This window comes from Lepisosteus oculatus, chromosome 10, assembly GCF_040954835.1.
Source record: "Lepisosteus oculatus isolate fLepOcu1 chromosome 10, fLepOcu1.hap2, whole genome shotgun sequence".
Classification (NCBI taxonomy): domain Eukaryota; kingdom Metazoa; phylum Chordata; class Actinopteri; order Semionotiformes; family Lepisosteidae; genus Lepisosteus; species Lepisosteus oculatus.
The window spans coordinates 40,632,530-40,647,746 of record NC_090705.1 but is presented as its reverse complement, the minus strand read 5'-3'; the positions used below and the strand labels follow the sequence as shown (position 1 = coordinate 40,647,746).

The 15,217-nt window shown below is 38.2% G+C and overlaps 1 protein-coding gene across 4 annotated transcripts in view; it reads right to left on the bottom strand.

Moving 5' to 3' along the window:
• Positions 1–1,679: 1,679 nt before the first annotated feature.
• The window catches only part of cmc1 (C-x(9)-C motif containing 1), a 30,185-nt gene continuing 16,647 nt past the window's right edge, over positions 1,680–15,217 (bottom strand). For 2 of the 4 annotated variants that reach the window (XM_015356797.2, XM_015356798.2), the window contains 2 exons: positions 5,173–5,263; positions 1,680–3,636 (listed from right to left, as the gene is read on the bottom strand). In XM_015356797.2, coding sequence (XP_015212283.1) covers positions 3,516–3,636; positions 5,173–5,263 — 212 coding nt within the window. In that variant the 3' untranslated portion in view covers positions 1,680–3,515. Of the gene's footprint in view, positions 3,637–5,172; positions 5,264–8,858; positions 10,045–15,217 lie in introns of those variants that run through there. The other 2 variants (XM_069195218.1, XM_069195219.1) reach the window with 1 other exon arrangement.

The following is a 15,217-nucleotide window of genomic DNA, read 5'->3' as shown; positions in this document are numbered from 1 at the left end:
ACGAACATACCAAAGACTTTTTTCTTTATAATAATGTAATATTCAAATGTTTATTTAAGAATAATTTTATTTTCCAGTATTCTAATATTCTGAGTTTACATCTTAATGGGACTCAGCCACCCTAGTATGTATAATGGAAAGTCACATATCTACAGGAAATATAGCTTAGATATATGACATCAGATGTGTTCCTATTTCTTAGAATGTGTGGATAGATGCGCTGAAAAATTTAAAGACAGCTGGTTCAGACAAACCTTGATCATTACACTGCATAATTTGTGTATTGAATGATTATCGACACTTTCTGATAAATCATTCAGAATTTTGTAACTTTCCAATCAAAAACAAACACCTGTCTCTTACCGTGAAGGGTAAAATACTCTAGGAAGAAAATGCCTTTTGTGATGAGGGTGAGGATGTTGTACAATTTCTGGTTAATTTCACTGCTATTGACAAGTGAATTCACTTGTCCTTTTGTGCAAATGTGAGTGGGAAAACATGAAAATCTTGACTGATATATTTAGGCTATCAACCAATCCAAAATGATTTGCCTTTGTTAATGAGACATCCATTCTTTTAATGCTCTTAAGACCTTAGTTTCAGTTGATGCATGTGGATATTTCACAATACGAAAACTGTACGGCACAAGCTCTTGTACCTCGTTCACAAAAACACTTCTTTTTACCACTTTTTACCACCTGTTACGAAAACATAACCTCTGCAAGCAAGGGGCAGAATTTAACGGCATTAGAAATCATGGAAAAATTGAAGCTCATTGTGCTATCATGTGCAATGGACGTCAAGTTACTTATTCTGAAAAAGGGAAAAAATGAATTGCAAAGATCCAGCCCTTCAGAATATTCGTAAGATATCATGCAGTAAGTTCTGTCTAAACTCTGTGGGTGACAAACCACAAGTAAGTAAAGCAAGCAGGGGAAAAGTGTTGACAGTTTTACAAAAAAAAGTACAACACCATATTCAGGGGTCTTACAGATAAGAGAACTAGATTGCTGGGCAGGAAATTGTGCATGAAATTGTGCAGAAATCTAAGCATGAAACATTCAACTTCATATCAGAAAAACTCAAACCATTTTTTGTTTTCCACAAAACCGATAATCCAGCCTCTAATTCTGTGTTGCCTTCAAACAGTAGCATCATGCTCCTTCAGTAAATTGAGTTGAGCTGAGTTCAGTTAGTGTTGAGTTTGCATTGGGTCTAGTGGCAGGAATGACGTGAACTTTCTTTTCATGCTGTATAGCACATTAGCAGCCACTCCACAAAATGTGCAACCAGGTGGTGATAGTAACCACTTCAGACTGCTGTGAAATTAATTCCACACTCTAGCGCCAAAGGAGGACTAAACTACGCAGATTGTCATTTGTGAAATTTCACTGCTTTTAATACAAAATGTTGAATGTGTAATAATACAAATTTGCTTCCCAGAGAAGAACTAACTTTGCAAGCTACTGCATCAGTTCGTTTCAATAACTTGGAATGTTCTTTCTGTACATTGTCAACTGCAGCTTCATGACTTTTGATCAGACACCACGCATAAACCAAACAGTATTTCTTAACTTTGAATCAATGTTCACCTAAAACCTTAAAGTTAATACTGGAGGTATGCCACCATGGCCGTAAAGTTTAAATTTGCTTTTATGAAAAAGTAAAGACAGGAGTCATTCTCAGAATCATTCTCTTATCCTTTTTATTGATCTTTTCTTCTCAAATGCACAAAGGTTACCGCACCACATTAACACGCTTCTGTGTGTCCATTTTAAAAAGACACTCCTACTGTAAGTGTTTTTGTTCACTATAATAAACTTTCATATGTACTGATGTATAGTTTTATCATCTCAGAAGCACAAAGAGCAAAATCAGATTAGCGGTTTTGTTGATTTGTCCAGTGTCAAGGTCTCTATACCATCTCTCTTACAGAAATTCAAGACTCTTGATGTAAAGACTAAGAAGATTCCAAGCAAATACGCACTGATCTCCACAAGCTTGAGGATGCCTAAAATTTCCAAAAACCCAGCCAAAATTTCACGTTTCATGTGCAAAGTAACACCATATCTCATTGTATAATAAATTGTTCATGATGAAAATCTGACACACAATTAATTACAGAGCCATAACTCCCTATGTGCTAACTGTCGTATGATTTTGTACGAATATTTACAGCTTCATTTTTAATTATATACACCTTGACGGGTACAGATTTTATGTGCCGGTTCCCCTCCTCACGCACGGTTCTTTGTGAACTGTATCAGTTCGTTTTTGTCCATGTGTCCATTCGGTTTGCAATTCTTTTGGGCTCTGGGTCACACACAGGCCTTCTGTTATTCTCCCCATTCCCTCAGCGAACTAGGTCTCTAACTGTCTTATTCTCCTTCTGTGCCACTGCATACTGAACCACACCAGCACACGTCAGGACTTCAATTTAGCCTCAGAAATAAAGTCACAATCTTTACATGTTATTTTCGATGGCAGAGAAATTGCTAAGTGATTGAGAAATTATCTTAATGTATAATTTCCCATAATGAAAAGATGTAAAAGCTTAATAAAAGGGCCAAGATTCTATTAATAAACCTAAGGCTACATCAAAGTTTACTTTTTCCTTGTGTTTTTAAGTAATTAGCACATCAGCACCCTCTACTCTTTGATGCAAAGCTTTTAAATGTCCTGAAAAGTTAATTATCACTTTAGCTGGGGTGAAATTAATTTATACTTCCAAAATGTTCGCTCTGATAAAACACACTTACAAGGCGAGGCTTAGGTTTCTAAAATGAAAAAAGTAGACATGTTTATTTGAACTTGATGGCGTGTTTCTTCTTCTTTTCTTTTAAATATTCCAGCCAACGGTTTCCTACATCTTTCCCCTTGATAAGTCACAGACATTTCAAGCACAGTGTGATTCTGCAACACTGCTTGAAAACAATGCTTTTTTGATGTAGGGTAATCTACTTGGCAGTAAGGAACAGAAACATTCCTTACAAATATATTATATTTTATTACTGATCTTTGCCCATATTTATAAAGTATTTTCCAGCATATGAATCTGCAGCATTTTTTAAAAAGAAAAATGTGTTAGAGATGAATATATATGAATATAAATTTCTCCAAAATGACCTAATTCTGAAATATGCTTGTGAGAATGTCAATGTGCTGTTTCCTTCTTCAGAATAAAAACACAAATGATTTAAGATAAATACAACAGAAAACATTTTATAGGTATGGTTCATATTGTTCAGTTTAGTTCTAGAAATAAAAATGGATGCAAAGTGTTTTACAGACAAGTGAGAAAGGATGCCCAACCCAGAGGTTTTAAAGTCCAGACCATAAATAACTTTATCAGCTCAAATCAGGCCGAGGATCCAAATGAAAAGACAGACAGAAAAATTTAAAGAAAGAAATCCAGGCTACAGGAATACATTTGAAGACCATTACCACTACATTCTCCTCTCAATTCCAAACCCACCTACTGTTTGTGACTACAAACCTCCCAGCAAACCTAAGACCTACATACTTGTGGGAAGCTTCTGTTTTCTGTTTTTAGCAGAAATTCCAGTCCTTTGAAAATCCTCTTTTTCTTTCAAATACTCCTGTTTGCATTCTTCATAAAATGCTGGATCTTTATAGCTATGAAGGGAATAAAGCAGAATAAGATTAAAACAACGTTAGTATTCCTGAATCTCTTCATCGAGCCAACCACAAAAACTCCACTTTTTACAGTTTAATGTGCACCAACAAACCAGTGATTGTGCGATACAATTTTCTGAACAAACCTCAACAGATTTAACTTCAACGTGAAATGCAATTACAGTTTATAAATGTGTGAGAAAAGGATTGGAACAACCCGCTAACACACTCCTTTACACTTTTTTCTTCCTTCTCTTTTTAACTCTTTCACCCTTTGCTTTGAAAAAGGATTCACCTGATGGGAAAACCTCAGGCTGCGCTTCTCCATCGAGAGAACCTCTAAGGGGACTAAGCGCCAATCAAAAACTCTAGCGTCCTGTTCTCTGTGCTGGCAGAATCATGAAGACGCCAAAAATACCCCACATGAGACACCAAGTTCTTACTGTTTAAGTCAAAGACTTAGTGACATTAACTGGGAGCCTGTAACACCTTCAGCATTCCTCAGGGTGAGATGGAAAATTACCCTGACCTGAATCACCTACGTAATTCTGCCATGCTGATTCCAATTGGCATTTGTCATTCTAAAAATCTTTTTTCGTGCTGAGGTGTTTAAAATAACGTGAAACAAGACCACTAATCCATGCTGTGTAGATTAAACTTTTTAAAGCTGACAATTGATCATGTTTTCTTAACTTTTTTACGCTGATCTGCTGCTGTGGAATCTGAATCTGAAGACTAAGAACAAACTGAGGAGTTTTGTTCAACTATGTCAGACAGTCATCGGTGCTGATTTTTTGGCGCGTGAAGCATATTCCATCCTAGAGGACTGACTCTTCACACCCTTCGGTTAATGAATTCTAATTAGATCCTTCTATAAGAGCCTTCCAATCTCTGCATTTTGAAAAACAGGCATGTCGTCCTCTTCGTTTCTCTTGGGCAGCTTCAGGCAGAGGCACGAGCACTCCAGCTGAACATTCGTCTATTTCAAATGGCGGCCAATGAATGTGAAGACAATGATTTATTTTTAAAACTTCAACTCATATAGACGCAAGTTTAAACTAAGGTAAGGGACAACAGGAACAGCCAAAGCCAAGCCCTATCAATGGACGACGTTTCCTTCTTTATGTTTTTTTCCACCGCTTCGTCTATAAATGTTCCGATTCATTCATACGCCCGCTAAGCAGACCCGTGGGACTCCAGTCCAGTGTGTCGAACCATCTGGTACTGTCCATTCGAGAAGTGCTTTGAATCTGAGTTACGTACAAGGCTGCTGGGAGTTCGGTATGAAGCTGGCTGAGGTATGAAGATCAACGGGTGGATGGGTACAGAGAAGTGGAGGGCGGCCCTCCTTCACCCACTCCAACAGTCAGCAAAATGAACTGGAAATGTCCCTCTCATCTCCCCGGAGGTGCAAGTATTAAAATCCCCCAAGGAGGAACCCGAACTTTGGACTCTCGTCGTCTTTTGTGAAAGTAAGAACGAAAATACAATTTTGCGGCGCAAGATAAACGACCCTGGGCATCGGGGTGCACTTACTAAGCCGTTAGGCACTCCTTCAGCGCCGAGTTCTCCTCGCGACACTTCAGGACCATGAGAAAGCCACTCTTCTTGCAGCACTGGCTAAAGGCTGAAATAGATCAAACATGAAAAGTATCATTAGCTCAGTGGCTCCCTGCACTCTCACACATTCTCATCTCCTGCCTTTCCATTTTAAGAACGGTGGGCGACCACGAGAGCCCCAGATTTCAAAAGAAGTATCAATAGGTTCTTATCTCCCAGCTCCTAATTTCCTTTTGCTCAACAGATGGCTCAGGCAGCCAGTCCAGAGCAAGTGGTTAGGCAGGCACACCGTACACAGGGCGGGACTGATCGTTTTCTTGTTTTGTTTGTTTTCATCAAACCATATTTAAAAATATCTGCCCCCTCACGGAATATATACCTCTTACTAAAAATGAATCCAAAGGCAACTTACTAGAAATATGTTATCTACGAGATAAAGCTGATTAAGGACGGGAACAATCCGTATAATTCGATTTTTCTCTGTTCGACACTATCAACAGTTTGTCAATTAAAAAAAATCCATTATCTGTTCTCTTGATACTGCACGTGTTGCTCAATTTCATTTGTCAAAGGAGAAACACCTATAGTTCTTTTATGAAAAACAGAAAATTCTAAAAACATGTTTAACGTACTATACAAAAAGAAAAAAAACGGAGAGGTCATTAAAAGAGGAATTAACTAACCGAGAGTTTACTTCTCGACAGTGAAAGTTAATGAATGTCGGCTATACAAGCTTTTACTATATAAGCTGAAGGTTTTTTCTTCGGGTCTCATTAGAGTGGTGGGAAAAAAAATGGTTTGAATTTGTCTGGATTCAAACTCCACAGAATGTATTGCAATAGATCGTGGATTGTGGCTCACGGAAACATAAAAGATGGAATTCAGCTGTCAGCCATTACTGAGGTGACACTGTGATTTAGTCTATTGTCGTCAATTCTTTGATTCACAGAAGTGCAGGTAAGAAATCGTAAAAAGCTGATGTGTACTATACTGTAGTGGGAACAGGAGCTAATGAGATGAGGTTATTAATGTGTAAGCAGAGGGAAATTGCAATGATTAATAAAAGCAGACAACTCTATGTAGTAACACTGATTAAAGAAAAGGGGTGACTTAGTTTGGTGACTTAGTATGATGATGGTTGACTGTTTCAGCTGTGAAACTTATTTGTAAAAGGTATCAGTTTCTGAAGCTGTGATTGCTAACAGACTGAAAGGGTAACCTAAACTACTAAAAAGGAAAGAATCTTGACAAAGTAGGTAACACAACTGAAATATGATTTCTCAAGAACTCCCTCAAGATTCAGATGCATAGGTTACATTTTAAAATACATAACAGAGGGGGCTGAAGGCTCTCATCCTTCACCCTCTGTCACAGGTTTCACTCGTAGACTTTAATTAGGTTCCTCTCTCTGTTGTTTCTAAAAACACATTAATAAAACAGTTTCATTTGTTTGCAGAGATGTTGCTGCTAATTCCACAAACCAATTTCAAAAACCATATGCTGCAACTAATCTAATTAAGAACTCCAGTGGTTTCATTATTGTCATGCTTGAATAAGAAAACTTTTGGTATCACGTCATGCTCTCCAGCTTAAGCTGTCCTACAGTACCTTGGATACATGAAATCATCCAGGGTACACAGGCTCGTTTATAAATTCCATTGTGCTTGAGCCCAAAGTCCCAGTCTTTCTACAAACCAGACTAAGCCCCAGAATTTCTCACACACTGCACAGACCCCCGGAGACAGGTTCTTCTGTCCCAGAAATCCTCAGTCCTTCCACACCCCCTGCGTCCTGGCATCAGGCACATCAACTACTACTTGTGCTTCTGAGGTTATTATCCATGTCTTAGCCATTTCTCAGTCTTAGACTTGGATGTACAGGACTTGGAGTCAGGAAAAAGCAAGGGAAAGGCCAGAAAAAAGACTAGACAGTACACACTCCACTGTTCTTAACAACACGATCCTTTCCAATCACACCGAAGGAATTCTGAAAACCAGGTCGACTGTACTCAGCCACAATTGGCTAAATATTACTGGTTCTTACAGGTGAGTGTTAACTCTTTGCATCTTCATACAGTACTCCTCATCCCAAGAGGTCCAAAAGCATTTCCCAGCTTAGGAGAGATTCTACCTCATTCACCAGCAAAGGGAAGCACCCACATGAGCAACGTAGAACTGTGCAATTTCTCAGCTACAGTATATTGCACACTTCATTGCGCAATACAGCTGATAATTAATCTGCGTCATTCATTCAGGCATTTCCTAGCTGCTTTATCCAATACAGGGTGGTGGGGGGGGGGAGCTGGAGTCTATTCCTACAATCACTGGACAAAAGGGAGAATACTCTCTGGACAAGACGCCAGTCCAGGGTAGATTACTCACTTCTAATCAATTAAATAACAGTCATATATATATACGTTTATCAACAGTATCACTGTTTCATCTAGATTTAATTTCAACACTTTAGAGTTCATCAACGCCTGTACTTCACTTAGATGCCCCGTGAGGACAGCCAGTGCCTTGGGTCTGGAGTTCGGCAACACGCAAACCTGTGTACCATCGGCACAGAAGTCAAGCCTGCTTTAAACTTTCTCATGATATCACCAAGAGGTGGCATATATACACACTAAACAGCAAGGGTCCCAAGACAGTATCATGGGGAACACCAAACTATCCAGCTCTCAATGCGGGATGAGCTCTATGTACTCTATGTACTCTATGAGACAGAACAGTAAGACAATGAAGGATTCCATTCCAAATATAAAAAAGCAACCACAGCAAGACCAAAACTGAAGGCAGGGATTTTTTAGGTAGGCAAAGCAAGTTTTTGTAATCAGTGGCTGACTGTTTAAAACCAAAAGTATTCAGTGAGATGAAAAACAACAGCCGATGAGCAACATTTTCAGACACCAGCGTGCTTTCTCTGATCTTCAGGAAGCTGTTTTGCATTGTGCATCATTCTGTCGACTGAGGTTTACTTGCAGTTTTGTTCTTATTAGTTTCACATTTTGATTGACTTTCAAAAATGTGAATTTAGTCAAATCGGAGCCTATCATGTAAAGAAAATCACAACAGTGCCCTAAATATGCAAAACATTTTTTGATTGTAAATAAAAAACCCATTATGATAAAACAGCTGTACTATAATCTAAACTGTGCTTGAACCAGAACTATGCATATACTGTATAATAGTTTTAGCATTCTTCAGGCTTTACTGAAAATCTTGAAGCTTTTTATCATCCACTAAAACAAATCTTAGTTTTACCATCCTACACCATGTACTGCAACTTGCACTATAGATATTTTTATGGTTCAGTAACTGTTCTGATGCAGTTCCTCTGGCATACATGCATTGGTTATAATCTAGTTATTAATCAATAATGTTATGGACTGTAAAATGAGACAACCAGAAACTAATTTTACTAAACTGAATCATTCATAAACAGAAATATGAATTCTACAACTGAAGAAAATCCTCATCTTCTCTCACCAAAACAATTTGTGCTATTAAATTATTATATATGCCAAATATACCATATCAAAATCTTCCATTTCATGTTTTGTGTTGCACAGTGCCTAAAAATGGTTCCACATACACAGCTAGCAACTTCATAACAGTGTGAATGCAAAAAGCAAACTTTCTCAGTGTTTGGAAGGTAAAAAATTCTGAAACAGGGGGATTTTTTATTGAACCGTTACATCAACTGTTAATGCTCAGAGTTGCGAAAGGTCTACTTTGTACATTAATGCACTTCTCAAGCGGAAGATAATTTAAAGAAAATTTAAGGCGGTGTGTTTTAACAAATATGCACATTTCCAGGCAGTGATATAAAATCAACAGCACATGTCTGGGTGCTGTGAGCTACATGGACAGACGATTGCACCTCTTATGGGCTGAAGATCACAACTAGCCTCCAAGCACCATACTGCATATTTACTACTTGAATGGATTATTCTTCCTGGTAAAACAGGACCAAAACCTCCTTCCTTTTGCAGGGGAATTTGACAAATATTTCCACAAATTCTGTATTCATTTATCTGGTGTTCAGTGGAGCTGAATCCTTTCAGACAACAGAAATGTTTTTTAACAGAACTTAATGATGCAGGGTCTCAGTTTTATCAGTTTTATCACAGAAGTATCAGCGTCACAATGCACTGTTTTCATTGTTTTTGCTTTTAGTAGCTTATTATCCATGTCCTCCCATATTCCTATAGGCAAACAGGTGCACACCCAGGCAAACACTGCCTTTTTCACTGTACTCCTAACCTAACAGCTAATTACTAAAACCGAACTAGAGAATCAATACAGACATTACATGTCATACCCTGTGTATCAAAGTGATACTTTACTTAACCTATGATTACAATAAAAATATACTGCTTAAAAAGACCAATAGGGCTTATATAGCAAACAAGGATTTACTGTATTACCAGCACTCCCCAGCGTTGTACAGAAATAACAAAATGGCTGAGGCCAAGTGTAACACCAAAGTTTACAGAAAGCATCAACAGAAAGAGCTTCCCGGGAAACCAAGAGCTTATATTGCACATCTGCACACAAAAAAAAACCCAAACGGTTAACGTAATGAGTTAATAATCATTTGTTATTTCCCCTCTAGCCCCTAAGACACCTGAGTATAGAGAGCCTTCTGCAATAATCAATGTCTTCGGGGCTGCTGAAAAGAAAAATCAAGTCGCGCAGCCTCCACGCCGCGGGAAGTCCAAGCCGCTGGGCTCCTCGCCAGCGGTGATTGGTGACGGAGGCAACGTTGTGGGGGCAAAAGAGGGAGGGACGGCACAAAAGGGGGGCCTCACTGGCACGACTTGTCCCAGGCTGGTGGGACACAGGCCTGTGTAAGAAAGGCATCATTAGAATGTGACAAAACTGCCTCCGGCTATATAGCGACATAATAATCAATGCACACGAATGACGGGGAGAGAGAGTGAAAGGGCGTCAGGCCACAGCACATACAAGCCCCCTGCTGCTTTAATTACTTGTATCTGCAGTTCTCCATTAACAGCACACCTTTATCCATCAGACGGAGGGCTAAGGAACAATAAAAGCAGAAAAAAGGGAGTAAAAAAAAAAAAGATAAACCCTTACGCTCATTAACAAATGGTAATCAGCAGTCAAGAGGTTCTGGGCACCTTAGAAGGCGGAAAAAAAAAAAACGCATGCCAATTTGTAGATCTCATTCAAGAACCCACTCTTTCTTCGCTCCGTCATTATTTAGGATATCTGAAGAAGCTCTTTCGATTATGGTGAAAATACTCCAGAGGTAATATAAACACTCACACAGAAAAGCACTGCTTCTTACAAAGAGTAATGCATCAGTACTTGAGGGTCACTAGCCCTCTGGTTCCTCACCAATGCGCAGTCTAGGAAAACAATATTTCAGGCAAATTCCAGAATGCGCTCAGCACATAAATAGGCCAGTATTAACAGGATGTTTCTATAAAGCTCCTCATGCAACCAAATCTAGTTTCACGTGGTGTCTAGTTACTCACCAGATAATATTACCCCACTCTTGTTAAAAAGCACAAAGTCAACTGATCTTTGTATGGCCTCTGATAAAAATGTAAAAAGTCCTGGTGTATAACAATTTCAACATTTCTGAAAAGGCAGGCTTGATTGCAACAACACTTCCAAAGCCTTAACACATTTGCTGCTAATTCCATCTGCTCCTAACATAAGGTACTTTTCCGACTAGCAGACGTGTCAAAACTTAGTTTGGAAGCAAAGATTCACCTTGAAAATGAAGATGCAGGAAGATCTGCAAACTAGAAGTACTGCGTCGTTCTTAATAGCATAAATAAAGGGAAAACAATGTCGCTAATAAACAAGAAACAGCAGCTTCCTTTGTCATGCTACCAGAATGCTCTTCTAATCCCAGTATACAGTAACTAAAGTAAAAAAAACATGCAATAGCACATGCAGAAAATGAACTCTAAACCCATGAGGATGAACTGTTTTACATGTAAGCAGCTGTGCAGGTCACACACAAATAGTAAGCTAAGTGTTGCATTCTTCTTGAATTCCTTGCAAGCAGATCTTTTAAAGCCACACCTTGCAATTTTTAAAGCACAAAGGCAAAGAAAACTACGTAAGTGCAGCAGACAATTACGGATCGGGATGCATAAACTTGTACTTCCTTTTTAATGCCATGTCATCAATGTGATACCTAACCATACCAAGGCTGTCCAGAGATGACAGGCAATTCCACTCCTGGCCATTCCCAATATGTACCTTTTCACTGCTGAAACAGACACTTCTCTGCTGGTGAATCATAGTGCTCCTGCACCCAAAACCTATTGCCTTGAAGCTAAATCGGTCTCTTAGTGTGTGTTTTTACTGCTTATATTTGTGATCTCAAGCAATCACTGCGTTTTGAGGTCTTCAGTTTTCTGTCTTGTGCAACTAAACAAACGAAGTGCACCAGATGCCTTTGAGAAGTGAACGAAACACCACTTGAAATATTTACTGCACACAAAAAATTAGGTATGGTTTCAGAGGTGCAGGTTTAGCACTAAAACACAGCCAAAAGCCATTAGGCTCGTGGTTCAAACAGTGCTAACAGGCTGCTACAGAAATGGATCCAGCAAACCGAGTTTCACCACCTGATAGCCTATCCCAGACACTGGCAATTTTTAGTGTAAAGAATATACTATTACTTACGATTATTAGTCTTCAATCTCATCATGGTGTAAAAAGGCTCAAATTAACACCTTTTTAAAAAGCGCTCACAAGCACTTTAGGAAAAAATATAGAGACAACAGCAAATTTGGTACTCATTTAGCATTATTTAAGTCCAGTACCCTTTGTTATAAGGAAAAAAAGAAACGCCTTATAACATAAAGCAAAATTAACACAAAAGAAATTCAAAAACTCCATTGTAAGATGTTTAATAAGGCATACACATTGTATGTACTAGTGTTGAACAAGAGACATTATTACACGGTACTGTGAATAAGCTCTTTGATATTTATAACATCGGTACTATGACAGTCTCCCTAGATTGATCATGGTTCACTTGACATTGCTGAATATCTAACACATCCAAGTCAATTAATTCTCACCTTATTAAGATCAAGCTGATATTCAAACTAAATCAGCTCTCCAGTCAAGTAGAAATCAATATTCCTGATCTTACTTTTAAATTAACAAATAATCAAATATCTGCATCTTCAGTATGCCAGAGAGGGTGTTTTTATGTCATTCCACAATGATCTGCTCTACACAGATTATTAAAGAGTTATTACAATTTGGAAGTGCTGGGGTAGAGGACCGATTAATCTGGTTGATCTGCTGTCTAGAGACACGGACAAATTAGCCTTTCCAAACCCCTCTGTGGCCTTCAGCTTAAAAGCTTTATGCAAGAAATGCAACTTTTTGCAGGACATGAAGAATATCCAACACAACAGCACTGAACAATTTACCTTGCTATACAAGTTTGTTCCATCTTTAACAATAGATGTAGTTTTTAACGGTCTTACCAAGCAAATACTTGAGGCTTGCTTCTCCTTTATCAGGTTTCGGATCGAAATGAAAACAAAAATAACTTGCACCTTACTGGAAACAGCGAAAAGAATGGTTGAGACAAACACCATTTTGTTTTCATTAAATCGCCTAAATCTACATACTTTACAAACTTCAAAGAAGTCTGGTTGTAAATCTACTTCGATTTTTAAACTTTCATGTGAGTTCATAGCTCCTTTCTACGCTCTGCAAGACACAGGCTGAGTATTCAAGCTGTGTGTTTCAGATATGAGTCTTCACTTCACTTTTAGACCTGAAACTCATTACATGCTACAGGATATTTTGATATTCTCACATTATTAATTAATTTAGTTATATTGTTACTTGTAACCTTTGTACTTGTTTCTGTGGCACCAGCATATAACCGGGAGAAGGATGTTCGTCCATGTAGTTTCCAACTGTGCCCCCTGCTTCATATTTCACTGTTCATTCTGAAGAAATGCTCAAGGCTGAGTCTGTCACCACGCTAGATAATTCTAATTACATGTAGTCTTTATTCAAGACCAAAAAGGTTCAGTTCCTGTTCCCGTTAGTATGGGTCATTTCTGATTTCTGGACAGAAATATTAAAAAATAATACAGGCTACACTATTTGTTTTTAAAAACATGAAATCCTTCGATCAACTTTTCACAAATTCACTTTTCAATTTATATCAGTCTCTGATATATCTGGTTAAACTGAACATTTAAACTTGTTCAAACACTGCCATTATATTCTCAATAAGTGTGCAGATCAATCAGGAACACTTGACATTTTGGGTATTCCCAGAAGTGAAAATCACATGGATTCAGGTAGGATGACACAGGAAGGCCAAGCTATTGCTCTACTGCAGACTTCAGGGAACTTGTTTGACAGAATATAATAATAATAATAATAATAATAATAATAATAATAATTAATTGCTAACATTTATATAGTGCTTTTCTGGACACTCCACTCAAAGTGCTTTACAGGTAATGGGGATCCCCTCCACCTCCACCAGTGTGCAGCCCCACCTGGATGATGCAACAGCAGCCATAGTGCGCCAGAACGCTCCCCACACACCAGCTATCAGTGGGGAGGAGAGCAGAGTGATGAAGCCAGTTCAGAGATGGGGATTATTAGGAGGCCATGACTGGTAAAGGCCAATGGAAAATTTGGCCAGGACGCCGGGGTAACACCCCTACTCTTTTCGAGAAACGCCCTGGGATTTTTCATGACCAGTTAAAGTTTAAAGTTTGTGAGGAAAGCTGTAAGTATATCACAAAGCTGTATGCTCTCTACGTTTCTTGCACAATTAAAATGGATTTCCCCATTCAACAATATTTTGCAAATATTCACAAGATATGACACCATCTTGAAGACCTTGTTGTACTATGTCATTCTGACATTTAAAGTTAAAACATTATCTAGTCACATTTTGGCTTCATGATAAAATGTATGCCCCTAACTTTACAGAGGCAGTGAAGGCTTAAAAAGCTTTGTTATGTGTTGTGTACAGAATATATCTTTGTATTTTAAATTAACGCCAATATATATTACAATATCACATAACACTATTATGGTAAGATAAACTAGGGACTATCCTGTCTTCCAGGCTGTGTATGACAGTTTAACATTCATCTGTGATATTAAATTAACATCTAAAATGACAGCTTTTATTTGTCTTTTCAAGTATATTCTTTTTCTCTGCAAATCAAATATTTTTTTAACAGAATAAGTCATTCATATACTTTTAGTCATTTGTTGTTATGATAAACTAATGATGGAGAGCCATCAGTTACAAAACTACATGAGCCAGCTGACTAAATGCATGTCCAATTAAAACACATTTTGAATAATAAATATATTCTTCCCCTATAGCCCCTATATAGTCCATATATATCTAACAATAAGGCACAGAATAGATGTACGCCATAGAATATATGTTTGTTAATAATATGTTTCATACTTTAACATTTGAAGACATCACAATTTACCCTATTTGATGAAAAGTGGGCATGGTAGTTTAAGTTCAAATGTAACCACACAATACCTGCCAGAAATGTTTTTTCCAGAACAGAAAGGCAGGCAATTAAGAAGTAGATTATACTTTTTTACAGTGCACAGTATAATATTCTGGCGATACCCATCAGAGCACTTTGGAATTTCAGGATCCTCATTTCCTTAGAACAGCATGGGATCGACTCCAAGAAGCTAAAGTTGAGGAATAACAGTTTCTGGAATCGAGAGCATATGGCATTGCAAGTTACTCACGCCTTTAATCTGTCTAAATGTTTCTTCATCTCTCTCATTCTTGGTTGCTCTCAAACTCATAAGGGAAAACACAGCCACTGGTCACGCAGTGAGGAAATGGACAGATGAAAGCACAGGCAGAGATCGACAAGGGTCTCCAATATATCATCTAGGATCTTCCAGTAGTAGCAGTGCTTTTTAAGCATTTCTGGACAGACACAAGGTCTGGATGCTGTCATCTATTGGCATGAAAAGTCTTTCTGTGGGGGAAT